The sequence below is a fragment of the Aphelocoma coerulescens genome, chromosome 3 (genome assembly GCF_041296385.1).
Source record: "Aphelocoma coerulescens isolate FSJ_1873_10779 chromosome 3, UR_Acoe_1.0, whole genome shotgun sequence".
In the NCBI taxonomy this organism is placed as follows: Eukaryota; Metazoa; Chordata; class Aves; order Passeriformes; family Corvidae; genus Aphelocoma; species Aphelocoma coerulescens.
Window position 1 is genome coordinate 43,786,909 of NC_091016.1, and position 27,988 is coordinate 43,814,896.

At 38.1% G+C, this 27,988-nt stretch overlaps 1 protein-coding gene across 3 annotated transcripts in view; it reads left to right on the forward strand.

Moving 5' to 3' along the window:
* The window catches only part of CRIM1 (cysteine rich transmembrane BMP regulator 1), a 175,485-nt gene that overhangs the window by 64,844 nt on the left and 82,653 nt on the right, over positions 1–27,988 (forward strand). For all 3 annotated transcript variants that reach the window (XM_069009968.1, XM_069009969.1, XM_069009970.1), the window contains 2 exons: positions 20,623–20,865; positions 25,986–26,106. In XM_069009968.1, the coding sequence (XP_068866069.1) occupies positions 20,623–20,865; positions 25,986–26,106 (364 nt within the window). The remainder of the gene's footprint in view (positions 1–20,622; positions 20,866–25,985; positions 26,107–27,988) is intronic.

Here is a 27,988-nt window from a genome sequence, read left to right on the forward strand (position 1 = left end):
TTAATTTTCTCCATAGGAGTTTGTATGGGGCTGGGTTTTGGATTTATGATGAAATAGTTTTGATAACATACTGATGTTTTAGGAATTGTTAAACAGTGTTGACATGGAGTTGGGGCCTTTTCTGCTTCTCGTTCTGCTCCACCAGGGAGTTGTCTGGAGGTGCACAAGGAGTTGGGAGGGGACACAGCTGGGATGACTGACCCCAACTGCCCAAAGAGATTTTCCACACCTTTCCACATCATGCCCAGCAACAAAACATGGGGAGAAGGGGAGAGGTTTGCCAGCACTGACTGGAGTTCAGTAGGTTGGCTGTTGATGAGCAATTGTGGGATTTTTGCATTATTTGTGGTGGTTTTGTTTTGTTTTTCTTTGAGGAGTTCTGTTTTTCTTTTTATACTACTCCTTTTTCCTTATTAAGCTGTATTTATCTCAACCCATGAGTTTTTGCACTTTTGCCCTTCCAATTCTCTCCCCATCCCAGTGGTGGGTGGGCAGTGAGCCAGCAGCTGTGTGGTGCTTGAACTGCCTACTGGGATTAAACCATGACATAACTTCAGTTCATTTATGAAAGTTTATCAAAATGAAGTCTTGAAAAGTTTGGCTGATTGCCTGCTGAATGTTGCAAGTTAATATGAAGTAGTATTCTAGACTCACATGCTTTCAAGATCTGCCAGTGGCATGTTGTATAGATTCCTCTATACGTGCTTTAAGAGTTTGCTTGCTTATTTGGAGACTTCACCATATTCGTGTTAGGTTTGACATTTTGCTTCTCTATATCACTACTTCTGGAATCTAAAGTATTACAGAAATCTATTTGTTGGATACTACTGCTCATGAAGTTGAATCACTAGTGAAGTTGCGACTGCAGTGAGCCTTCTGCAGTTGAAATCTTTCTACTCCATACAGATATATATTGTAAGATGATCTTTAGGTGTTATTTAATATGCATATTGTTTCTTTTTAATATACAAGATTCTAGTGTCCTGTCAATATGTCCTCGGTACATTTTCTTTCAAAGTCCAAGCAGTATTTATTTTCTATTTGAAAGAAAAATTTTAAAAAAAGATTGCAAGTAGTACTAACTTTAAAAGGAGAGAGAAAAATATCCTTGTTTTTCAGTGGTGCATTTGTCATTTAGTCTTGCTCAGTATACAGATCTGAATTTAATCTATGTATAAAAATACAAATATATTCATTTACTAGTTATGTTGTATTAGATGTTCTAATAATGTTTAAATATATATAATGAAAAATTAAATACCTGAAAGATACAGAGGAATGAAAAATTTACCAAAATAATTCGCATTTCGCACCATTGTAAAATAGATCATTATTTTTACCTAACTGTTACACGATAGTGTTATTGAAGCACAGAAGTTATGTAGCTATAGCATCTGAGCCTTGTTAGCATAACAAATGTCACCCACTTACTGTTGGCCTCTGTACAACTTTATTTTCAGATGATTACTACATTGCTATGTTTTGTAATAATAACTGCATCCATAATTGAAGCATCTGTGTGACTGGTATTACAGGGCAAACACAGAGCTCTGGCTATGGGCACAAATGCAAGTGTATTTGTTTTATTCCAGTGCTTGTCACAACCAAGTCTTTTTTTGAAGGCAAAGGCTTTGTAGTAGAAATGAAAATTATTTCTTATTGAAAATCTTGCACTCTTGAAGTTGAGTTCTTAGAAGAAAAGAAAATGTTACTGCAGGCTAGTCATTAATGTAGTTAGACAGTGTAGGTATAAATAATACATATCTGTCTAGCTATTCTGTGTGGTCATCTTGATTTACCACAACGTATGGTAAATCTGTGATAGCTGAACTGTGGTTGCTAATGAAGGTGGGTGTGTTTAGATGGAGGAATGTAGCCTGTTGGATGAAAGTTTGGTATGTTGGGACTGGCCTCCTACTTGACCTGTATAAAGGTGGCTGTGGTCTTTTCATACTTGTCTGGACAAGAGTGGTCATCCAAGGAGGGGCTGCACTGGCTGAGTGAAGATGCAGGACATGGTAACTCCTAGACTGTGCCACCCTCTTGGGTGTTGGGCTTTTTGCTTTGAAACAAATGAGCTTCTAGGATAACTTAAGTTTATATTAAATATTTAGGGACGAATTAGTCTTGGAGCTGAGGGGAAGAGTACTATTGTTTCTACTCAGTTGTTATTCAGTACAGCACACACCCTACACACCATCCTCAAGTACTAGAAATAGCAATGCTGAGATGAGAGGGAAGGTTGTCATATCTCACCCTAATGCTTCTGGCACTATCCCCTTATATCAAATCAAGTCAGTAAATTATTGAAGAACATATGTTAGCTCTAGGAGGAAGCTTATTGGCACTTTAGTCTCTATATGGCTCTCTGAACTAATGAATTAAGCTAAGTTCAGAGTTAATATTTAGATCAAGGACAGAAAAGGGCATCTGATCTGACTGGAGATTATATGGCATACCAAAATGTGAGGTGCTCTGAAAATTTCCTCTTGTTTATTCAGATTTGTCTGTTACACGTAAAGTTGAATTCAGGTCACAGTTTAAGAGATGAGGAGTGCATAAACTCCCCACTGCATTAGCAATTTGTAGACAAAATTAATTTCTATTTTTTGCAGTGCATAAGCCTGTGCTACTCCTGAACGTTTGAACAGCTTCAGGAGACATAACTGAGATAGATGGAGGATAAAAACTCAATCCAAGGTTAAAAATACATGTCTTTGAACTTTCTTTATCACATTTATTGGTCATAAACATCTAGCTCCAAAGTAAAATAAAGCTTTTGAAGTTTCTGTTTGGCTGGTGCCAATGATGGGATGGAAAACCCACCCTAAAATGCTCTACTATACTAAATAGTATACTATTTTACTGTACTAAAATGCCCCACTGGGACAATATGTTACCAGTTGTGAAGATTGTTTTGTTTTGCCCTCGTGAGAAGCCGATCGGGGCAGAAGCGTGCCCGTCGCGGGCAGGAGCAGCGGTGTGCCGCGACAGGGGCTGGCGGCGCAGCGCGGATGGCGAGCCGGCAGTGTGCCCTGGCGGCGGCGGCGGCCAACTGCAGCCCGGGGTGCGGAGCGGCGCTGCCAGCCGCGCACCTTCCCTGCCGCGCTGGGGCACAGCCTCGGCGTCCCTCCTGCCACAGCCGCCTTCAGCAGGAGCTGGACAACACTGTCTACAGCCAGGAGACGTTTTGTTCTGTCTAAAGAAAAGGAAGCAGCAGAAGGGACTTTGACACTGTCTTCAGCGGCCTCGTATTCGGTCGCAGAGAAGATGTAGGTAGGCGCTGCACCAAGGTGCACAGGGGAAGGATGAGAAGCATCAGACACAAGCTGCAACAAAAACATGCCAATTACATGGTGGGATGTGGGAGGGATAAACTTCCCCAAGAGGAAGTGCAATTGCCATCCTCAGGGTTGTCTGAACTCACTTGGACCGCAGCAGCTGACTAGCATCAGCTTTTCTCAGAGTAGGGGATGGGACCAGATGACCTTAGGATGTCCAGTTAGACTGGAATTACTCTGCAGTTGACAGATTAGAAAGGATAGATCCTCACCAAAAGTGATAGAGGGTCTCAGACTTGCCTTGAAAGTTCTGAAAGTACTTGCCTTGGGAAAAATGCTCAGAAATTTGACTTAGTGACACCATTCTTAAAAGCAGTTCTGGACTGCTTATTACCTGCAAGCATTTGGTTTTCTTTTTCTCCATATGCTGTCAGTTGGAACAGGTAGTTTCTATGAGACATTAATACATTACAAGGTGATACCTATGAGACACTAATAGATTACATAACCTAGTTGGTTTCGTTGCTGTCTATATCTCCTCTATCTCTACCTTCCTTCCTAGGATGCATTTGAGGCAGCTTGCACGTTTACACCATAGAGCTCACCCTGCTGGGACAGTGGTTGGCTTTTCTACCTTTTCTTAGAAGCAGCTCCCTTCTGAAAAAATTGTTTGGGAGCGATTAACCAAAAATATGTTTTCTTCCATTCTTGTTTTGTTCTGATCAGAATAGGACATTTTTAGCAAACTCTCTAACTGCATATGGGTGTATAGCCTAGGACGTAAGGGTTAATTTAAAGAAGAAAGGTGGATACATTATGCTTTGGTTTAGACTACTAGACTACTAGTTTTGCCTACCAAAAACTGAGTGAATTTAAGTTTCTTTGTAAAACACCAATTCACAACTACTTGCCAGTGACTGACTTGTGAATATGCATTTTTATTACCTTCTTTTCAACTGATCTAGGCAAGGATGACTACTTGGATGCCATTTTTCTATTGAAGAAAAACTTGTCCATTTATTCCTGAATACTAGGAATTTTTAGCAGCTGTAAAGCGTTTTCAGATACATACTGAAAAGTTGGGATTTGTTTGGTTGGAGTGGAGTGGTTGTTTTGTAGCACCTAGGACTCTTAACTGAAAAAAGGATCATGTGTTGCACAGAGCATGACATCACATGCAGAACAAGTTCCCTTGCACTTGTGCAGAAATTGTGTTGCTAAAAAGAATGGTAGATTGGGGAGTGAAACAATCAAAATAGCTTGTCTGAATTTCCTGAAACCAGGAATAGAAACTCAATCTATTTAAATGTGGTCCTGAAATTTGGTCCTAAGTCTTCTGAATTTTCCATGCATTGGAACATCATTTCTATATATGTTAGGTGTCCCTTGGTTTGGATACTTCATTGTTATATAATCGTTTCTATGCCTTTGGTCATGTTTTTGTTCATTTTCTTCTCTTTTTGTGATGCATTTTTTAAAATTTGGGTTTGGGGGATTTTTTTTGTTTGTTGTGTTTTTGGGGTGTAGGGAATGGTTTTGTGGGGTTTTGTTGTTTGGGGGTTTTTTCAGTCTGTGCTCTAAGTTACCACACTGTAATGTGCAGGACAAGAGACAATATGAATCCACACAAGTACTTACAAGTCCTTTCTTTAAGTCCTGTCAAGCATCTAAGGCAATTTATGCTAACTGAATATTTGTCCTTAAATCTTGCTATATAAATAATTAATTTAGTAAGACGGTCTTTCCACATTTCTTAAACAATGCATTTACAGGTTACTTAAGCTTGTACTGTCCACTTTTGTGTGATCTAAGTGTTGCTTGTTTTTGTAGCATAACAAAAATTGTAGCTGAACATGACATTTACTCAGCTTAATTTTTATTTTTTTAATGTTTTTTTCCTGAAATAAGTTGGTGCTGAATAAGTTGGTGCTTAAGTATATTTTAAAGTGTCTTAAAATCGACAGCATAATTCAAGAAAATTATGTGAAGTGGAAGAAGGCCAGTTTATTAAAGTGATAATTAAAATCCTGCTTTATAGGATATCAGGTAAGTTAAGTGTGAGGTTAAGTGCAAGAGATTTCTTAAACTTACTAGCTTTGTTTCCTTTTAAGCATTCACCTAAGGCATTAATGGGTCATAGTGCCTGGGGAGGGTATACATGTGGTAAGAAATTTGGAGTAAAATTTTCAACTTTCTTCCGTTGTATTTCAATTATTCTTTCTTTTTATGCTGGTGGGATTCTTAGGGCATGTTTCACAAGGCATGCAGGTGACAGAATTGACATACTTGCATCCTATTTTGCCATTATTGATATATCAGTATTGCTTAATCTTGTCTTTCCTGCTTGGTTATATCACAGAGACTTTGGATAAATGTTAGTAAGTCTTGATCCAGATTTCCATGAAAGCAAGTACTTATTCTGTGTTGAGAAAAGTGCGTTAATTGCATCGATTGGGAGAAAGATTAGAGCAGAACTGTTAGATTGTTGGCAGTAGTACTCAGCGGCATGTTTTACGCATTATTCTTTTTGTTGAAAAAAAAGTGAATTTTGAGTCGTGCTAATGAAAAGTCTCCTTTAAAACTCACCTCATTAATATTGCCTTTGTTAGCAATTAGCACCTACAACTGCTGTAACTAAAGACCTGTTTTTTTCATTTTTTCTCATTTACTTCTGTTGCTACTGCTTTACTGTGAGGACTGCTGTTCACGGAGATGTACTGTGGAGGAGATATCTTAAGTGGCATGTGAGATACCTCATCATGTAACACTAGATTTTATTCTCTCTGCTGTCTTTTTCCAGCCAAATAGGGGAAAACAATGAAATCTCTGCTTTGAGATGTGTAAGCACCAGTGTCTGTGGTATTTGATAAGGCTGTTTGGTGGCTTTTGTTTTCTGCTGTTATCTCGTTGAATGTCAACAGGCTTTCCTGGTTAGCGCTGCTCAGGCTTTGCTCACTTCTGCAATGCTTGGCCTATATAAAAGAATAACTTCTCAGCCTTGGGATCTCTTGAATGTATTGTGTGAGTTTGTAGGATCAGTGCAGTATCATGGTTGTAAGGATCATTGCATCTTTTGAGAAAAAAATTTCCTCGTGTTTGCTAGTAACCTCAACTCCTTTCTTCTATTTTCCTTAGTCTGTTTCAAGCATTAGAACCATTTTGTTCACAAAAGCTCTCAATTAAAATTCTGGTCTTGCTGCTCATGTTGCCTCCCAGGGTGTGTTTGTGAGGTAGGATCCACTGTCATTGTAGTATGAGAGTACAGAGCCAGTCCCTTCCTTGGGGCACTCAGTAGATATTGTTCAAAACCGCATTTGCCGTCTTCCCACTTCTAGAGTTTTTCCAGGTTTGACACGGAGTCTGTCCTCATCAAATACAACAGTGTCCTCACCAAATACAACAAATACAACACAACAGTGTTTCTCTACTGTTTTAAAGATGATAATAACTTCTGTGGATAATGTGCCATCTTCATACTTGACCAATTTATTAATAAGCCTGTATGCCTTGTCTCTGGTCACGGAACCACATACTCTGTAACGTGTGCTGCAAACTTCTATACATAGGATTAATGTACATTGATTGTGTCCAGTTTCTGAGTTTGATCTAAAAATGGAATGGCTTTGGAGGTGACTGAATCCCAAACTTGTGCAAGGGGTGCCATCATGGGAATCTTGCTGGCAATAATACTAATTTGCTTCACTTAGGAAGTGCATCTGTAGCTGCAGTTTCCTGGCAGTAGCTTCTGCCACAATGCCTAATGTTCCACAGTGGTATGTAACCTGCATTTTAGTGCTTGTAAATTTAATCTGCATTCAAGACTTAGCCAAACTGCCGTAAGAGATTATGCTAATCTAAAGCTTCTGCATCTGACCTTCCTAGTTTGTTCTCTTTTCACTTGTGTTGTGGAAGCTGCTGTGCAAAATGCCACAAAATATGTTCTTGCTTAGTGTTTAAGAGAAACTAATATTTTGTTTTTAGGTAGATTTTTACACAAAACAAGTACTTTACTGTGTATTGTACTGATGGAGATGTATAATATAAAAGACAGGTTAGAAAAGATGTGAAGTAAATAGTAGTTGAGGTTTGCTTTAAAGAGGACATAAACAATAAGTGGAAAACTTAAGAGGAAAGGTCAATGAAGAATAAAGATTAACAAAAGCAGAGGGCGAAGAATCAGAAAAAAATGTCTGAGCCAGGATAACTTGTGATACTTTTTGATAGTATGATTAAAAAAAAAATCCAAATAATACACTTGGGGATAAACAGATTACCGTGCTTGCAATCCTCTAGATCATTCCCCTTTAATCTGCTCTTGGAAACAAACTTTCCAGGTATTTAATACACAACTGTATGCTTCAAATGAGATCAGAAACTGAATCTAATTAAAGAACATTGCAGCCAACAACGTTCTGAAATTGAGAGATTATTTTTATATATTTGGCATAGGATCATTGGTCTTTTTCCAGACTCTCTGTCTTTTTTTTGTAATACAAGGTGTTGGCTTCCATCCAGCTTGAAACAGAGGGGTCCAAGTTTAATGACTACTGAAGTCAGCAAAATACTTGTACTAGTGTTAACAGAAGCTCGGTGCTGTGTAAACTCTGACTTTCTGCTTTTTTGTAGTTTTGACATTTAATTCCCTCTGTGGGTTGTTGCTGCTTTAAGGTAGAATAAGGGATGCTGCAAGAGGGTGGTGATACCTAATAGTGTTTAATGTATGGTGGACTTGAAGCTGTGTTTAATGGATATCATCAAATTTTTTTTTTATGTACCTGCATAGTCCTATTCAGGCACCTGTTTAGTGACTGACTGAGGAATAAAGACTGTGGATATTGCATGATTCTTAGTTTGTCTTAAATGTAATCTGGTTTCTTATGTCTTGTGCAGCAGTACCGCAGAGCAGAACAAACTTCTCATACTGTGATTCCTTGTGGTCTTACTGTGTTTGAGGGCTGGTTATGAATCCCTGTGTGCATGTATTGCACATGTGCCACCACCCACCCTCCCTGAAATGTGTAGGTTTTTCTGGTTAGGATACTGCTGTAGTTTGAAAGCAGGACTAGTAAGATGATTTACAAATTTCCAGGGGTCTATTTTTCTAATCAGTTCTCAAAAACCTTCGGTCAAGCAGTAGGGCACCTGTCTTCTCAAGCTTAAGCTGTCTAGATCCTGGAATAAAATTAAAATTTCTCATGCTTCTTCTGTCTTGTTGCTTTTTTCCCCAGTATATATTTTGGTTTTCCTTTTTTATTTGTGTGAATGACAGTTGTAAAAATGCAGAAACACCTTCAAACTAGCAGTGAAAGCAGGTATTGCAAGCAGGAGCTTGGAATTTAACAGAATTGCTTGCATGATTTTTAGATGCTTTATTTATTTTGCCTAGTGCAAATGTTCTTTGGAGTCACGAAAGCACAGTTTCTATTATATTTATTTATTCCATATTTTTACATGGATTATGAGAAATTGCCTTCAGTATAAGAACCAAAGAACAGAGTGCTTTAGCTTCGTTTAAATTGGAGTCTTCTGATAAGCTGCTTATTTCTGCATTTTGCATTTTAAGTGTCAAATGTGGCAGTTTATTAGAAGACTTTGCCTTTGGAGAAAAGATAATGTTTTGTGTGGAATATCCACCATTTCTGTATTCAGTGAAATGCTCCTAACTAGAGTTTTGTAAAGTGTCATTTCTCAGCAAAAATAGATCTAGTAAGAACCAGTATCTACTTTTTCTGGAGAACTGAGCTGTTTAATGCCTTCACGTTGACAATTTCTCTTCTAATTGGAAATGTTGTAAAAAGTTTGTAGAATCTCTTCACTGCAAGACACCAAGAATTTATACATCAGAATTCTCTGATAGTCAGTATAGTGTCAGTATAGATTTCCTCTAAAATTATAATGGCCCCTTTTTGCTTTGCTGTCATATTTCTTATTATAGGTAGAGTTGGTTTCTGTTGTCCTAAGTAATGCATGGAAATTTCGTTCAATAATGATGCAGGTTTGGTAACTGATGAGTAGCAAAGGAACAGTTAGAGTAGTTGGCATTAAAACTCATTCTGGGGAGACAACAGAAATGTTAATGTTAAAAAAGACATAAAGGAAAAAAGCAAGAATTTGGGAAGATCTCTGGTTGTATGGAAAATCTTGTATAATAAAAATGTGTTTAAATTCTAAAGTAGAGAGGTTATTTTGAAGGGCTTAGGAAGAAGCTAAGCCAGAGAAGTCAAGAGAGATTAACCATAGCAGTTGGGAGTGTGAAAATGTCTTGAAACACTGAGGCATTGGCCTTCACCATTGGAAGCAGTCACTTCCCGTTTACCTAAAAGAAGGAAACTATGCTTCTCTTTGTAGTTTCTGACTACTGTGATGTCTTAGGTTAGTAAAGAGAAGATCAAAATGTTGAACAGGGTTGATTTTCTTGATAATTATGCATCTTGAATATTTTTGTGAAAGAATTTTAGAAACACATGGTTAAGCCTCTAATAAAAATACAGAGGTTAAACTGGTAAGAGACAGAGGTTCTTTGAACATAATAGCTAGGAAAACTAGTTTGCATACTGGAGTTTACTTGTCAGAAGTGTCTTAAAGCGTTTAGATCCTTCTTATACTGTGTGTGGGCTGGGTGTTGTGGGTTTTGGTGGGGTTTTTTAACATTAGCAATTATCAGAGAGAACTAAAAGAAAACACATACTTTAAATTTATTTGTATTAACAAAGCAAAACACTGAAGGGCAGACAGGAGTTGATTCAATTTTACTAACAACAAAAACTACATTTCTTTGGCTATCAAACCTCTCATTTCTAAGTTAATGTTTACAACTCTGTTGCTTTTTTTAATCAGCTCCAGAAAACTGATTGCCATTTCTGCTGTTCAGTCTCAGTTGCTAGCTTCATACACATGTAAATTCTTACTCCTTGTAAACTCATGTATGTATTTTAATTATAATTTGCATTTGTTGCAAACACAAGAGTCCTTGTTCTGCTTATGTTTTTAGACTTTAAGTAAGAAGCTAAGAGTAATTTGAGACACTAATTTGGGTGTGATTATGTGGTAGAGTAAGTTGTTGGGTGCTCCTTTCATCCTGAGCTGTCTTCAGAGGTTTGTCCTTTGTGAGGTATACAGTGTGTCCTCGAATTCAAATCCCTTTTTCCTCATCACATCAAGGTGTTCATTGCAGTGCTTCTCCTTCAGTGAATATTTGTGATTATTTCTCCAGATATCAGCTAGGCTCGTATCACAGGGGGTCCGATGCTGGTCAGCACCGGTGTGCCACGACCTTCCTAGAAAGCATGTCCTGCAAAGAACAACTCTTCCGGGAGTGATGGCAGGCCTCCCTGGGCAGCAGGTGATTTCAGCAAGTGTAGCAACTTCTCCACCACAAGTGATTCCAGCTCTTGTGATATCAGCTCTTTGTGAAATCACCCAAGGCAAACTCGGGGATAGAGAGACAAGAACCTCGCTTGGCAGTTCCACAGAGGCAGCTTGTATTGTCCAGCAGCCCCTGTGAAGGGAAGGCCAGGGACAAAGGCTCCCTCCTGAGGGGCAGAAACAGGGGGCTTTTTATGGGAAAGGCAGGGGGTGGGGTAGAAACCAACTAGCCAAGGGGTACAGGCTATTACCATATAGAAACAAGGCATGCTGGGGGTGGTTCACTTTGTCACCATGACCTGAGGAAGGTTGCTTATCTCTGAGAGAGTCTTTTTGCCCTCAGGCCTCTCTCCTCCAATGGAGTGCAGAGGGCTCTTGTGCCAAGGGCTCCCAGCTTTCCACAGGCTCATATTGTTTTCTTAAGCTGTGCGAATCAAAATTGTTCCAAATAGTTGTGCTTTGTCATCATTTTGGCACTTACTCAGCATTACCTTTGGTTTTGCAGCTGAATATACTGTTGCAATAAATAGTACTTTCTGCTTTAAGTAAATTTACTGCTTGTGTACATTTTTGTAAGTCATCAAAGTACGTGCAGTTTATATTGATTATAAATCTAGTGTTTCCATTTTCGGTTTATTCACGGAATGATTTGGCATTCTTTAAAGTCCTGAGTCTATAGCTGAGACCATCTCATTTCTGTTTGCATACTCTTACTTTGGAAATTGCAGTTGATTTGCCAATATATAAAGATTGAGCAATAGTAGGAGTAGTACCATTCATCCAGCACAACAGGCTCTTATATAAAGAAATCACGATATACAATGTTATTCCAGCCATGACAGTACTGAAAACATTTTTTAATTTTATTTTGCAATAGAGGCAACACAGCTGTAAATCTGACTACAGCTGTCGGCTCATTTCTCCAACTAACTTCTGAAGGATTTTTACTGCTGAAGTTTAAAGGTGCTTTATTTCTGTTGAAAGCAGTGCAGTTAGCAGTAGAAATGGGTCCTGTCCCAGGGATGGCACAGCTTCCCCTGTGTTCTGTGCAGTGGGCTGGGCTCATGTCCTTCATGTACAGTTCTGTCAGCTAATGTTACCTATTATTGATTTGGATTAACTTGTTGGCATCAAGCTAATACGTATCTGTTGAAAGGAGGTTTTGAATAAAATGAAGGAAAAGTAAAATTACCTTTGGGATTTCAAGACCTGAGTGCTTCTAAGCATAACAGAAAAATGCTGTGAGCTGGGAGGTCTGAACCCAAATGCAGCTACTGCCACAAACATTATTGGTTTTATAGAACTTGCATTTGCATTTAGATGAAGGTGTTTGACAGATCCTCATTGAGTCTCTTAATTCCTTTTTCGGAAGACATCAGTTTTGGGTCAGGATTGTTTGCAATTCTGGTGTGGTGTTTTTTGGGGTTTGTTTGTTTTGAATTACCACTTTTCTTTTTAATATTTTAAGTATAGGAAAAGAAACTAGTTCAGGAAATGAAATTATAACATTGGAATAGCTTTGCTATTTACCCAGAGGGGGTTACTGTCTTCCTTGACTGTAGCCATCTCGAGTGATATAACCCTTTTTCTGGTTATTTGGTCCACGAAATGGAAAATCTTTGGGAAATCTATAGTGAATACTGTGTTGCAAAAATGTGTATCAATGAATGCATGTTTGTTAAAACTGGTATCTGTGACTGTCTTTTTGTGTGTCACTTTTTTTAGCCCAGGTTAGTTCCATGCTGTTGTTATAATATGAGAAGATTAGGCAATAATGTGGGTGAGACAGGTTGCCCCACTGTGTAGTACATAAAATGCAGAGCACCAGAATGCTGGGAAGTGTAGCAAGACTCATTAAGAAAATAGAATGGATTTTAAATAAAGTCCAGTTTTAGGTAAAAGGTCAGGCTCTAGTTCCTTTTTTATTTGTAGCAGTTCACCCATATACAGTACTGTGCATATTACACGTGTAAGTTAATCTCATTTTTTAATCTACTATAACTGCCCTTTTGATTCTTGAAAATCCTTTCGGGTGTTTTGCATTCCGATATCGATCCCTGTCTGTCTGACTGCTTCAGCTGGGTAATCATTTTTCTTGTTTATCTCTAATCCTTTAAATATTTCCTTCCTGCCACTGTATAACAGTACAGTATGCCTGTTGTTTGGCATGTATCTCAATGATGACTGTAAGATTGTACAATAAAAGTGACTGTGTTTGAGCCTAGATTTCACAGAAATGCTTTACAGTGAAACAAAAATAAAAAGCTGAACATGTGCCTTCAAAGCATGTATGCCAACTGTAGTGCATTGCTTTGCTTAGTCATGTAAAATGTTCATCTTTATAAACCATAACCTATTCTGAACTACTCAAAAATGAAATATGAAGCTTGCTATTTCTAAGTGCTTCTTATTCTGTATTCTTTGTACGGACCTAACAGAAAAAGAGAATGTATTCTCTCCATCTCTGTGTGTGTATATCTGTGTATATCCGTATGCATATGTATTAAAAACTTGATTTTAAAGGATCAACTGTAGAACAGTTTAAATATCTCTATAGAAACATTTGGACCCGTCTCTGATACTTCTCTTCAGCCATCTCCTCCAATAAAACATTCTGTCCTCGTTTCTATGGTGACTGAGTAACAGCATCACATGAAGCTCTGACAAAATGATAAAAATTCCTCCCTGAAATGGTTTTCTGAGAAGCATGGATGTGTTCCACTTCACCTGAAGAATGAGAAGACCCTCCCATCCCCATCAGGGCTTTTCTATTTCTCCCACACTAGATTATACCCTAGGATCCTTTCACTGTACTAACCAATGCTTTAACTGTTCTGCTTTTCTCATTAAATAAAATTGGCATGTACTTTCTCTGCGTGTCAAAGCAGAGCATGCAAACTTAATGAAGGAAAAGAATTTGATACAGAGGTGAAAGCAAAGTGTTTAGTATTTCTTGAGGAGCCATTTTTATTTACATACTGCTTTGGTATTAACAAAGATTGGGGGGGGAGGGGAAGTTGAGGGGTGGTTTGGCTTGGTTTTTTTACAACTGCTCTACTTAAACAAAAGAAATGAAGAACGCCTGAGATCTAGACTTCCTATATTCAGTGAGTGTCTTAATAAAAACATATCAAACTAGTACCCAGTATTGCATAAACCTTTCAGGAAGGTAAAGAATCTGCCTTCTCTCAAAGAAAGCATTGGTTGCAACATAAGTGCTTCAGTAACTTGCCATTATACCTCTGCTTCCCCATTAGAACTTTGTACGGTCATGGGAAGTATAATTTTAAAAACACACTGTAGCTTTTGATATGGGGAAACTTTGTGACAAAGTTCTGGGTTTATGGCTGTTGCTTTATACAGACCCTTTCTAAAGTTAATGGAAAGAAAAAAATTCAAATCCATATCTTTATTTCTTATTATTATTCTATCCTTTGAAGATTGTTCTCTTCCCCCTCATGCACCTTATAACAAGTATGCTGTGGTTGCAGTGAAAGGTCAGTTTGAATGTTGTTGTGCCTCAACTTCTGAGATGCTCAGCTTTCCTGTGCACTTCTGAGGTGAAAGTGAGAAATTTTTTTGGGACATCCTGACTTTTTAAGTGAATGATCCCTGTTTTAATAATAAAGCACACAGTGCATTGTATCTTATTCAGCTATTATTTTTCAATTATACATTGTAACTTAGGTTATTCTTAGTAATTGTAGGGGGTACTCTCATGCGCTCAATAACAGCAAGATCTTTTTGCAGGCTCTTAGCAAAGTACAAGCAAGTAAGCCTGAACCTCCAGACCTACAGAAAGTAAAGTTTGTCCTGAAATGCAAAACTTCTACCAGTAGTAATTTATATCTAAAAATAACACTGTCACTGGTAAACTGGAGAACTGTATATTAAATTATCTCTAGAGCTGCCTTTTAGAGTAGGGATTAAGTTTGTTTCCAAGGAGAGGATTCTTGTTTGGAATTCATCAAAATGTTAGTTTTCCTGTCTGGATTGTGTTCAGTTTACTAAGAATGTTTTATTTCCAGCTACGTTTCTGAATTTCTTAAGAAAATTGTCTCAGAACAGATAGTTCGCAAAAGCTTGATTGATCCAGACTCTTCCTTTATCTACGTAGAGATTCTTTGTTGGCTCGGGCTGCTGAGATGTCAGGGATACGAGAATGCTACCAGCTTTGGTGGTGTTTGATGAAAGGCTATAAAGAGAAGGTGTCCCACAGAGAAACCTCATCAGAAAACCAACCGATATTTTCTTTTCTTTGTGTAGTTATTTGAAATGGTGCTTTTTTTGAACATAAAAGCAGCATTTGCAGCCAGCTATGTTTTCCTTAGTGAGTTTTAGGTCATCAATTCAGACTTTTAGGGGAAGCTTGGTGGATGCATCCCTGAAAAGTGATTGTTCTCCTTATTAATGGTTGGGATATTTTTTAAAGGGTATATTGAAATGTGATTGAGTTTCATATAGTTTTTTTCTATTTCCTCAACTTCAGCAAGGCTTTTGACACTGTCTGTCACAACATCCTCATAGGGCAGACTCAGGAAGTATGGACTGGATGAGTGGACAGTGAGGTAGATTGAGACCTGGTGTCTCGGTTTGAGACAAGTTTAGGGGGAAACACTCTGGAAGGAACCACTCCTCCACAGAAGGCAAGTGTTGGCACTCCCTCCCCTCACTGATGGAAAGGAATTTCTTGGAGGAAAGTGAAAAACCTATTTATTTAACAAACAAAGTGCTGGCAGGGCACAGGAAAAAATTAATAACCATTCAATATTAAACCTCCTCACTGTGGAGAAAGCTGGTCGATCAGAGTTCTTTCCTGTAGCTGGCTCAGCCCCTCCTGAGGTCCAAGGCCAGGATGCGGTGTCCTCTCAGCCTCCGTGCCGGTCCATGGGGTTCGATGATCTGGTTCTCGGATCACAGCTAGGCCAGACAGTTCCAGAAGAGGTAGTTATGGGAGGATTTCAGTATTCAGTCCTGGGAAAAACTTCATGTCTTAGCTAACAGGTTAGCTAAAAGCAGGAGTCAACTCTCTCAGCTCTGCAGCGGCAAGAGAATGCGGGGGAGTGTGTATGAGTGCTTGAACACAAACCGTGCTGAAGAATTTGCCCAGCTTCCCCCCACCCCCTTTCCGTGGACCCATTAAAGCTGCAGGACCCATTTCTGGACATAAAGCGGACCATAAGGGAATACATTGTCATAAAATCACCCCAAGACACCTGGCTGAATGGCAGATCCCAGAGGGTTGTAATCAGTGGCACAGGGTCTAGTTGGAGGCCTGTCAGCAGTGGTGTCCTCCAAGCTTCAATACTGGGGCCAGTATTGTTTAACTTATTCATCAATGACCTGAAGGAGCAGATGCCTCCTCAGCAAGTTCACTGATGACACAAAGCTGGGAGGAGTGGCCAATGCCCCAGAGGCTGTGCAGCCCTTCAGAAGGACCTCAACAGGCTGGAGAGATGGACAGGGGGGAACCTTCTGAAATTCTGAAAAGGAAATGCAGGGTCCTGCACCTGGGTAGGAATAACCCTGGGCACCAGCACAGGCTGGGACCTGACCTGCAGGAAAGCAGCTCTGCTGAGAGGGACCTGGGGGTTCTGGTGGACAACAAACTGTCCATGAGCCAGCAGTGAGCCCTTGGGGCCAAGAAGGCCAATGGAATCCTGGGGTGCAGCAGGAAGAGCATTGGCAGCAGGTCAAGGGAGGTGATCCTGCCCTTTTGCTCAGCCCCAGTGAGGCACTTCTGGAGTGCTGTGTCCAGCTCTGGGCTCCTCAGGGCAAGAGAGACGTGGAGCTCCTGGAGCAGCTCCAGTGGAGGGTAACAAAGATGATTAAGGCACTGGAGCATCTCTCTTATGAGGAAAGGCTGAGGGAGCTGGGCCTGTCCAGTCTCAGGAAGAGACACTGAGAGGGGACCTCATCAATGTCTGTGAGTATCTGAAGGGAGGTGCCAAGAGGATGGAGCCAGGCTGTGCTCAGTGGTGCCCAGCAATAGGACAGGAGGCAATGGGCAGAAACTGATGCACAGGAAGTTCCACCTGGACATGAGGAAGAACTTCTTTACTGTGTGGGTGACTGAGCACTGGAACAGATTGCTTAGAGAGGTATTGCACAATCCTGTGCCATGTTCTCTGGGGGGAAGCTGCTTGAGCAGTGAGTTTAGACCGGATGACCCACAGTGGTCCCTTCCAACCTTATCTATACTGGGATTTTGTGATTAACTGTCTGATTCTGATAATCAAACAGGGTAAGTGTATAGAAATCCTCACTTCAGTAAATTAATTGGTGAGTTGTATAAGCAATTTCTTTCCTTTCTAAAATAGTAAATTTATTAAATGAGGCGTAGCAGTTGTTTTAAATGTAGAGGTAGAACAATGTTTTATAGAAATATAAATTTAATTAGTGTGATAATTGTCCTGAGTACAGCCTCTTGGTTAAGAAACCATGTATCTGCTTCAGCAATTTTACTGTCTCTACATGCAGTTAGGGATGTATGAAGTTCTTCTTGTGAAGGCGTCTGCTCTGTGGGTGAGGAGAATGCGACACATGTATCTTGCTGTGTAATCTGTGTGTTAAGATGCCTTATTATTAAGGAATATGTATATATTTGCTATACTAATTTATTTCGTAGTAAATCACATATATAGTCCTATATATAGGTCTCCCTTTCCGCAAAAGCCTAATTTTTTACATTCACCACACTGCTTTGAAAAATGACGTTCTCCTGTTTCTGGACATACATAGTATTTGTTTATATTCTATTTATTATCAAAATAAAGATAAGAAAATGGAGTTTAAGTCCTGATGCATTGTTTGACTTTGAAGACATGGGTCAGGAAGAACCTGATTTGTGTAACAGACGGTAACTTAAAACATCTAGGGGACAGGTCAGTGCTTTGCAGTGTATGTGTCTATTTGACGGAGAAGCAGTAGGCTCTGCTTCTTTTGGTATGTTGAGAAGTTACTTTGAAACAGTCTGGTATGTAAAAGGGGCAAAGTAGCAGAAATAGCACTGGTGAGTGATTTTTTGTGGAATACAGCTTGGCATTACGCTGCTTTCTGTCTTTTGAGGCTGTTGGCATATTTTTAATTATTTTGTTCTTACATGGGGTTTTTTAAACATTCCTTTTGTAAGGGCTAGGAGTGTTTGTTAATAAAGAAAAAAAGAGCTATTAAACAATTCTTGTTTGATGAAATCTTAAATAGCTGTATGTATTGGAATTAAATCAGGAATTCTGCTAGAACAGTGACATTTATTGCTTATTAATGTTGGTCATTTATTTTGAGAACAGGTTAAATTTTGACACCTTCTTTGATGAAATAATGAAAAGATAGAACTAGTTTAGTGTAATGAATCCCTGTGGATAGAGAAGATCTTGTCATTTGCTGAAATAAGAAGAAAACCCTTGAAACTTTTCTGAATTGGTTGCTTAGAAGTAGTGGTTTTTATCCAAAATTGGTATCAAAGTGAGGAGCCCGCATCAGCTTTTACTGAGATGCAGTAAAGCTGAACCCCCACCTTCTTACATTGCAGTGAGTTCCGGACCTGGAATGCACTTACACCAGTGCGATGCCAGCTGATGGAAGTTTTAACCAATGTAGTAATGCTACACCTGGAGCTGCTGGATTTTCATGTTTTAAATAAAGATTATGCTTAAGGAAACACTTCATAGACTGCTTACCACATACCATTTTAGTCAGTAGCTGCTTTCCATAAAGGAAAATGACATCTAAATCAAGAAAAAAAGTGTGACATAGTCTGCAAAAAGTTTCTTAACCTGCCTTTGACTCTGCTGTGGGCTGGAGTTTGGGAAGCTGAAATATAATTGTCTGTTGGTTGATTCAGCGTGGGTGAATATATTTGACTTTCCTGTTGCTCAGTTGCGTTTGTATATTGGGAAGGGAATATTTCAACATGTACATAGTTTGAGATGTAATTTGGAAGTACAATATTTACATGAGTATTAGCAGGGAGTTATTAGTAGAGCTTTGTTTGTTTATTTTTTGGGATTATGAAGTACAAAACTAATAGTGATGTGGATTAAGAAGAAAAAGGTTTATAAATACCTAATGGTGTTACGCTACCTGGTATTGAAACATAAACATATATTTTGCAAGATAGTGGTTATGTTTAAACCATTTCCTCTGAAAACAGTGCTGGATTTAGGTAAGACTCCTGTTGCAGTCTATTAACTTTAACTACATTGAGCAGAATAACGTGGAAAAGACTATTGAAGATAATAACTGCAAAACACTGAGTGAATATTTCATACAGAAATATTTGACATGGTTCTATATTTTAAATTTCTCTCTTCTATTGTTTGTGATGCTTCTTACATGTAGGTAGTGACATATCCTTGTTTTCCTATCTTTGCTAGGTGGTCTTACCAACTCCAGCAGTAGACTTTGCATTGGTCTTCAAAAAAGACCTATCTAGAGTCCTGAACAGTCTGAATTTGAACAGTTTGACGTGCATTTCTGACAAACCTTGCCTTTTGGAAAGTTAGCCAAATTGATCAAAAATAGTTTTTATTGTATTTGACCAATTGCATTGGTCAAATTTTAATTTTATTAACTTATCTAAGCAGTCCTTAAGGAAATGCTTATTGTCATATAGATACATGTATGTATGTAAATGCAGTCAAGTGAAAAATAGCAGGTCAGCTTTTTAAAATACTTATAATACAAAGTATTTGCATGAGAGAGATTGCGTGGAGATGGGATTGTCTATTAGTCATGGAAATCAGAAGATCACTGGATGCATAACGCTAGGATAAATAAAGTAATGAACAGTGGGAATTTAAGGGTCATCATGAGTACAAGTGCTCTATCAAGAGTCTGTCATGAGTATTTTAAAGGCTTTATTATTATTTTTAAGGGCTGCTACTGCAGCAGTTCTGTCACTGTGCATGTTGAGCAAACATGCAGTGGAAATGAAAATAATTTTAAAAGCTAGAATGTCAAGCCTTTTATTATATCCATAAACTAAAGGCTATCAATAAAATACTGAAACTAGTATGTTATCTATTATTTATACAACTCTCTACAGTGAACCGCTGTAACCAGTAATGTTCAGTCTGAACAATGTGTTTAATAAAGCAGATAAGAACCTAAACATAAGAGTAGGTTTAAAAAAAAAATTGGTCTTAAAAATGTTATTTAAAGTTCTAGGCAAAATACGTATCTAGTCAAGGCTGTTTTAAATATAGATGGAAATAGTAGGATTTTTAACTATAAGAAAAGAGCTATAATGCTATCTAGTACCACATTTAGGTTAGTAATCTTTGATGGTTTTAAGAAAAAATATAAAAGTACTTGTACATAAAGGAATCATAGAATATCCTGAGCTGGAAGGGACCCATAAGGATCATGAACAAACCTCACCATCATCACAGTCAAACCTCTTACCTTTTAGTATTAAAGCTGCTGAAGTACATAGGAACAACGCTTCTAATGTGAACATTGGGACTGTGTACAGGAAAAATCCTCTTCTGCTAATGTATGAGCTGTTCAAATATGTTAGCTGTTGAACTTTTAACTTGCTTTTTGAGTATGTGCCCTCAGTTCAGGTTAATAAATCAATCCATTTAAATCAGTCCATAATGGAAAGTCTTGGGAAACCAAAGGTATAGGTGTGAAAATCAGGGCTGACATGATATGACAAGTTGTTTCTTAACATCTTGGCCAAATGTGTAACTTCACAGCTCTACCTGAGGCTGTGTGGGTTCAACCCTCACACACATCACACAGATTGGAAACTTGTAGAAAAATTTTATAAGGCAGCTGCTGTCTTGCAAATACCTATACTTTTGAAAGGATATTTGGTAATTTTCACTAATCAGTTCAGAAGCTGCTGTTTCCTTTTCTTTTTTACTATTTTGGGAGGAGGGAGAAGAGAGGGAGCTTTATCTGAGTTTATCTTTACAGTTTCAGTGTTTTACTGACACATATGGCATGATGATTTTTCTCTCCTTTTCAGAAGAGAAACCTGATTGCTCCAAGGCCCGCTGTGAGGTCCAGTTTTCTCCTCGATGTCCAGAAGATTCCATCTTGATTGAAGGCTATGCTCCTCCTGGTGAATGCTGTCCGCTCCCAAGCCGTTGTGTGTGTAATCCTGCAGGCTGCTTGAGGAAGGTTTGCCAGCCTGGCTATTTGAATATATTGGTTTCTAAGGCATCAGGAAAGCCAGGGGAATGCTGTGATCTCTATGAGTGCAAGCCAGGTAAAAGTAGACACAATTTCTTTTCCCATTTTTCAATTTTTTCTGTCTGAAAAGCAAAATAATCTATATAAATACATCCAATAAAGCCTATATTGTTTTCTGAAATGGTTTGTATTTTTTGCTGTAGGGAGTTTTAAGAGGTGAAGGTACATGGGACTGTAAAAATGAAGGTGTGTGTTAGGAGGGTAGAAGAACAATGACTTTGAAGTGATTGGGGAAGGAAAGAAACTAATGGATTTAAGGGAAGTGTAGAGCTTTGCATATGAGGATTAGAAATTAAGAGACCTGGTAATAAACCTTGTGTCTTCAGAGTCTAACTTGGTATCCTGAAGAATTGTAGGAAAGAAGAGTTAGAGAGGAACTGAACTATATGAATTATAGCCGAAATGCCATGTTGCTAGAAAAATACAGGATAAAGGACAGAGTAAGGCCTGGGAGGTAGGTGTTCATGCAGATACTCTTGTGGGGCTGATGTTACCCGTTTTACTGAGTATGTCACCAAATCTATGGAGTTAACATGCTGAACAGAGAAAATTATGTTTCCATTTTTTGCCACAGACCTAAAAACTTAAGCTCTGTGAGTAATGTTTCCAGAACACTCTTCCTGCACCTCCATGTCTGCTTAACCAGCCTCATAGGGGTTTTGCACCAGCAAGGGCTTTCTGGTGGAAACAAAACTGGGAGGACTACTTCCTGTGACAGCAGTGCTGCTTTATGCCAAGATAAAGTGCTTGCGCAATTAAAGCATAAATTGTGTTTATTTCTGCTCCTTAAAAAAGATATCAGTGCTCTTTAGTTTACTCTGGCATTTCAGTTGGGCGCCTTCTGCTGAGAACTGCGTATGTTCAAGTGCTGTGATTGACAACAGAGTTAGTGAAAGGAAAATAGAAAGCGATTCCTCAACACTAAATGCTAGAATAAAAATAAAATATTTCATTTTGAGATCCCCTTCCTCTTCTGTCCCTTTTACTTTAGGAATACAACTAAAGGCATTGGTATTCGGTTAAAATGCATAGTGAAGAAACTTAGTATTTAGTCACACATGTCTATTAACCTCCAGATTAATTAGCTTTAAATGTTGCTCCACCAAGCATCTCATCACAGTTGTTGTACCTACTGAGAACAAGTATGTCATGCTCCTTGTTTTACTGTGATTTTAAAACTCAGAGGTGAGGTAACCCTAGTCTGGTTCCATAAGCAACCTCTTATTCCTACAAGATGTATGTAACTGTCCATTCATGAGTAGTGAATTTAGTCAATATGTGTTGAATTTAATTTTAAGCTGAAGATTACATTTCTCAAAATACATTTTCAAAACATTTTTCTTCTTTAAGATAGTTTGAATGAGCAATCTCAAATGGAACTGCATAATGTGTTAACAGCAAAAATAAAAATAACCCAAAGCAACATTTGTGGGAGTATATGTGCTAAACCACTATGAACAAGGATGTTTTAAAAATCATGCTTGTTTAGCTAAAGACTGAGTTAAAATCTCATTTAAAATGCATTTTGCTGCAGTGTTGATAGGAACTCTGGCTGTCGCTTCTGAATAAAACAAGCTGAATAATTTACTTTGGCAGTTGTCTAACAGATGTTTGTTGTACCTTTTGTGATAACTTTGGTGTTGTATCTGGTGCAATGGGGAGTGTCATCTTTTAGTTTCTGACATCCTTGGGAAAGCTTTGGGAAATGTCTGTCATGATGGACGTAACCTGTGTTGAAAAGACCACTCATTTGTCATTCTTTCAGAAGTCTTTTTGGTAGAGCTTTCATTCATGCATCTCCAGCATGGCCTGAAAATTCCTCTTTTTTTTCTGGTACCAAACAATGGTTTAAACACAATTGTAAAGAAAATGTTATTGTTTGGCTTACTTCTTTGGGGAATTCTGTGCAGTCAGGGCTTGATGGAAAGTCCGAGATCAGCAGCAAAATTTAGTAGGTAGTGTGTAATGACGCACAGGGAAGTAGTTTGGGCTCCACCCTGATACAGCTTCAGCACAGAAAATCAGGTCTGGATCTTTTACGGTCTTGCACTTAGGACAAGGGTCAGCAAAATCAAGTTTTTATACACAGCTCAGAGAAATAGAACTCTATAATATTTTTCTTTTACCCTCTGTTACTTACAGAAATAGTACTTACATTGTTTTATTGGATGATTTGTCAAAAGCTTATGTTGACCGAACTTGAGATAAGAGTGGAAAAGGACTGGAGAAAAAGAGTGAGCAAGAATTACAGATGCATTTCTAATGGAGCTGGAGAAATGGCTTTTAAGTTGACAATGAAGGTGAGGGAGGGGAAAAAATCAGCAAATGTGGAGATCCATGTTGGGAAATACCTGGGATAGAGCAGTTAAGGGATAGGGCAGCTAAGAAAGTGATTCAGGCAGTGATACGGCTGCATTGAAGGTCCAGGAATGATATGGTTGTATGTAATACATTCTGAAGTGTCATGGAATGTAAAAAGGATACTCCCTTTCCACTTCTCCCATGGCAGCCAATGTGACTATCATTATCATGTGTAGTTGTGTTGCGTTGCATTATTCATGAGGAACCAGTTGAAATGCATCTGAAGTGAAAGCAAAGGATGTCATGTCATGCTTCTATGCTGTAAAAGCAGACTGTGCATCCTTGTACTGAACCCTCAGAAATCTGTGACTTCTGAAGCCTTACCCTGTGCCGAGCCACTGTGTTTCGTGAGAAATGCAAACACTGACTTGCTCCTGCATCATTAGATGCATAAGTATTTATTTAGATCTTGCCCTCAAATGTACATTGTATTAGTTGAAAAGCCAGCCATTTTATTAGCTGAAATATGTCAGGGTGAAACTTTACACACTTAATATACTTTGTTAACTTACTCTACTAGAACGTTTTATTCACCTAGTTTCATTACAGTTTCAAAACCTTTGGTTTTGTAGTCTACAAAGGCGGTAGTACGTTATTACAGATATGTCAGGGTCTGCAACCATGGCAGGGTTTTTGCTACATTCCTGTAGAAAAGTGGTACCTCTCAGATGCTTCTATATACAAATTCAGTGCATGAGAAAATTCTTTGAAGACTTGTAAGCAAAGGTTGATTGGGTGAAATTTTGCTGATAAGAAATTGGAACATCTTTATGAATTCTTGAAGACACTGATTTTTCAAACTATTTAAAGCTTAAAGCTTCTATGATAGACAAAAAAAAGAGTTTAGAATAAAAGCTTATAATAAACTGTTCATGAAATATACGCGTTAATTATTGGAATCACAGTAGGATGTGAAAAAAACCCTAGAAGTTCAGCGGCGAATGTTTGCAGTCTTATTTTTTAGGACAGTAGTGCAGCTAATGTGGGAGTTATCTTTTAAAGAAATGAAGAATCCAGTTACAGGCTGTTCTGTAACCTCAGAATATTTCCAGTTTGTTCCAGTCTGTAAGTTTGTCTCAATACTTTTTCAAATTTGAGAAACCTGTTTAAATCTGAAAGAAAGTAGGAACTTTTTTCCTTTTTCAAATATTTTTCATTTCTTATTTGTCTTCATCTCCTGTGAGGATACTGGGGGAGAGATGTGACTGTTCCACCTGGAGAAGAGGAGACTCAGGGAAGATCTCATCAGTTCATATGAGTACCTGAAGGGAGTGTAAAAGCAGACCCAGGTTCTTTTCAGTGGTGCCCAGTGACAGGACCAGAGCAGCAAGAGACACAAACAGAAACACAAGAGGTTCCCTCTGAACATCAGGAAGCACTTTTTCACAATGGGGGTGACTGAGCACTGACACAGTTTTCCCAGAGAGGTAGTGGAGATATTGAAAAGCTACCTGGGCATAGTCCTGGGCAGCCAGATCTACATGGCCTGGCTTGGGAACCTCCTGTAGGTAGGTCCTGTCCTACCTCTGTAACTGTTTTGTGATTTATCTAATAATGTAATAATGAAGAGAAAAAAATCCGTTTGAGTAGTCTTAACTTGGGGTTTGTTGTTAAAAAAGACAGAGTGCTGTTTTTCAATATTAGTGAGCCATGTACTATCACACTGTAACCACTGCAGTGTAGAAGTGCAGAGCAGATGTAATTCTGAGACTGATGTCTCATGGTGACTGAGTCAGTTATTGCTATGTACCACTGAGGATCAAGCTTGGAAAATGTAGGACCGGAAGAGAAGAAATGGGCCTTTGAGGGTTATGAGCTCTTGTGAGAAATGTGGGTAGCATTGCCAAGCTGCTTTAGCAGTTCAGTAAGTAGCTGTGATAGTGTCGATATTGCAGTGAAGTTTAATCAGTATCAGGGACATCATACTGCATAATTTGCAGCCTGATAACATTCTGTTCATCCTGCTTGCTCAGTCGGAAAGTAGCTCATTTCTTAAAGAGGGATCCATGTTTTATTCTGCACTTTCTTAGTACAATTATGAAAAAGCATAGCAGATACATAATACCTGAGCTGGTACTGTTTGCTACTTGGAAGATTTAGTACCAAATAAGAGATAGATGTGTTTCAGCTTTCCTGAGTATGACTTATAAAATTAAATATAGATATTTGTTGCTTTCTAAAAACTGTTGGTCAGTCTTTCTTGTTAAGTAGAATTCTTCGTCTCACTAATGCAGAAAGATTTGTTAATTTGCATTTCATTTTTGCCATATATAAATATACAAACAAGACAACCTAATAGAATAGTCTTTAAAAATGTGCTTTACACATGCACACATAAATCTATAGTGTATCTTTTTTTTTCTAAATATCCTATAAACCAAGTATCTTGCTGTTTAAACAGACTTTAATTAGTTAAAAATTAAACAATGAATTTTTTACTATTTTAAAAGCTATGGGAAATATATATTCTTCATAACTATGATATTTCTATTAACTGATATTCACAGTTGTAATGATTGTTTAAAGTTGTCTAACTTCCATAAATTTTTTTGTTAACTAATATCAGTGCAGTTGCTTCCTGAGTCAATAATTCTAAAAAGTGAATCTTAAAGAGAAAGGCAGGCTTTTTGTAATGTTACCTAGCAAGCGTGCATTCTTCGGATAATTTTTGTGACTTACAAGGCTGATGCGTAAGTGGTTGCTTATGAGGAAGTAATTTGCAAACAGCTTCTAAAACACGACTAAAAGAAATTTTCTTCTTCCCTTCCTCTGTAGTGTTCAGTGTGGATTGCAGCACAGTCGAATGTCCCCCTGTTCAGCAAGTTGTTTGCCCCCTGGATAGCTATGAAACCCAAGTCAGGCTGACGGCTGATGGCTGCTGCACCCTGCCCACAAGGTTGGTGTCTCGATGGCTCAGTATCTTTAACTTGCTCTTGACAATTCGAGTATTGTAAATGCAGGATAAGAATGCAAACTTCTGTGACAATAAATGCTGATTCAGAATAAAAGCTACATGAAGTAGGTATCAGTCTGATGGAAATACAGAATCTTTTAAGGCAGAAAAAGAATCTTCACAGTGCAAATGCATGAAGTTGATTTTTGCTACAATTATTTGAGGAGTTCATGTCTCTAGATTGACTTTCAGTTAATTCAATTGATTTTGCAAAAGTTAATTTTTGAAGGTGTTGGATGGTAAGGAGTTAAGTGATGGAGATTACAGAAGACATGCTAGAGAAAATCTCATCTAGTTAAAGGAGAAAAAAATCTAATTTTTTGTATGTGGAAGACCACTGTAAAAAGTTGAAAGATGGAACTCTCTGGAACTGTAGGGGTACAGAAATTTCAAGTACTTGCTTCCATTTTACTTCTGTTGTTGTTCAAGTAGGTATAACTTACTGTGATTTTAAAAAATAAGACCGTTTCAGAGTTGGTTTTGTTCCACAGTTATGCACTATTTGAGTTTGTGTTTTCACAACAAATTTCCCAAAACCTGGTTCATGAATATGCCAAATAAACAGATAATCAAGCAAAAATTAACATAAATGAAAACATTTTACACCAAAAAGAAAATTTTTCTTGTAAATGTAACCAGTTGGCTTACTTAGTGGAAGGTCTTTGCACCCATAGAGTATCGTTGTATTCTCAGCCCCTTGTGTAAAGTAGTAAAAAACTTGCAAAGAGTTCAGGAAGTAGAAGATGGCAAAGGTTGTATAATCAAGGCTGTTCTCTTTTGGGTACCCTTTGGGTGTGCATTTACTGTGGCATCTTCTTTAAAACTGTTGTTTCCATGATGTATGAAGGCCTTTTATTGCATGGAGAGTCAAAAATGTATTTATTTAATAAAACGAAGGCAGAAAAAGAGATATGGAAAATATTATATAATGCACTAATCCTGACTCTTAAAATTTGAAAGTGTATTTCTAAACTTGACAGGTTTTATTTGTAATTGTAGAATTACAGACTACTGAGAGTAGTCTGATTCTTATTATCCTTTCTCAGTGAACGCTGCAAATGTTACTTAGTTCAGAATTGTTTTCTTTTATTTTCCTGTTTTCTGAATTTTGTATACCAGAACATGGTATGGATTCTCAGTATCCTCCCTTTATTCTCAGACATATTTTCTGTAAAATCTGTAGGAATTGCAATGAGAGCTGACCTGGCTGGCTGGGACTGTGCAGGGGTTCGTAGATTTTATGCAGTCATCATAGAGCCATTGGTGCAAATACAGCTCTCTGCATGTTCAAGACAACTAGAATAAAACGATGCTAAGGACTGTATTCAGAAAGGCAGATGATAAAGTCAAAGAAGCAGTCTCAGATTCATATTTCACAAATTTAGAGTTCAGATTAACACTTAGTAATCTTGAAACGATAGAAAGATTAATGGTACATTCTTACTCCCAAATTTGTTTCAGCTTGTTGGATTAAGAAGTGATACATAAGCCAAATTATTTTTGTTTCACAAAAGTAAAATTATGTTCTATTTTTATGCAGTCTAATATGTGGTTTGATTTTTCTAGTGCTTGGGTGAAGGTAATGAAAAATATCCCTTTTATTCTTTGTCAGTGATAACTTCAGTGTTCCTTCTATCAGGAAATATAGAGTACCAAGAAAATAAATCTTCATTTACCTCAGAAAAATTACCAGTTCAAAATATCTTCTATTTCTAGTACACATGTGGGAACTGACCTTAAATAAAACACCTAGAGCAGCAAACATGTTTTTGAAAGAATCTTTTTATTTTGTTGAGAATGTTTAAAAATAAAATCAGTTGGTTTG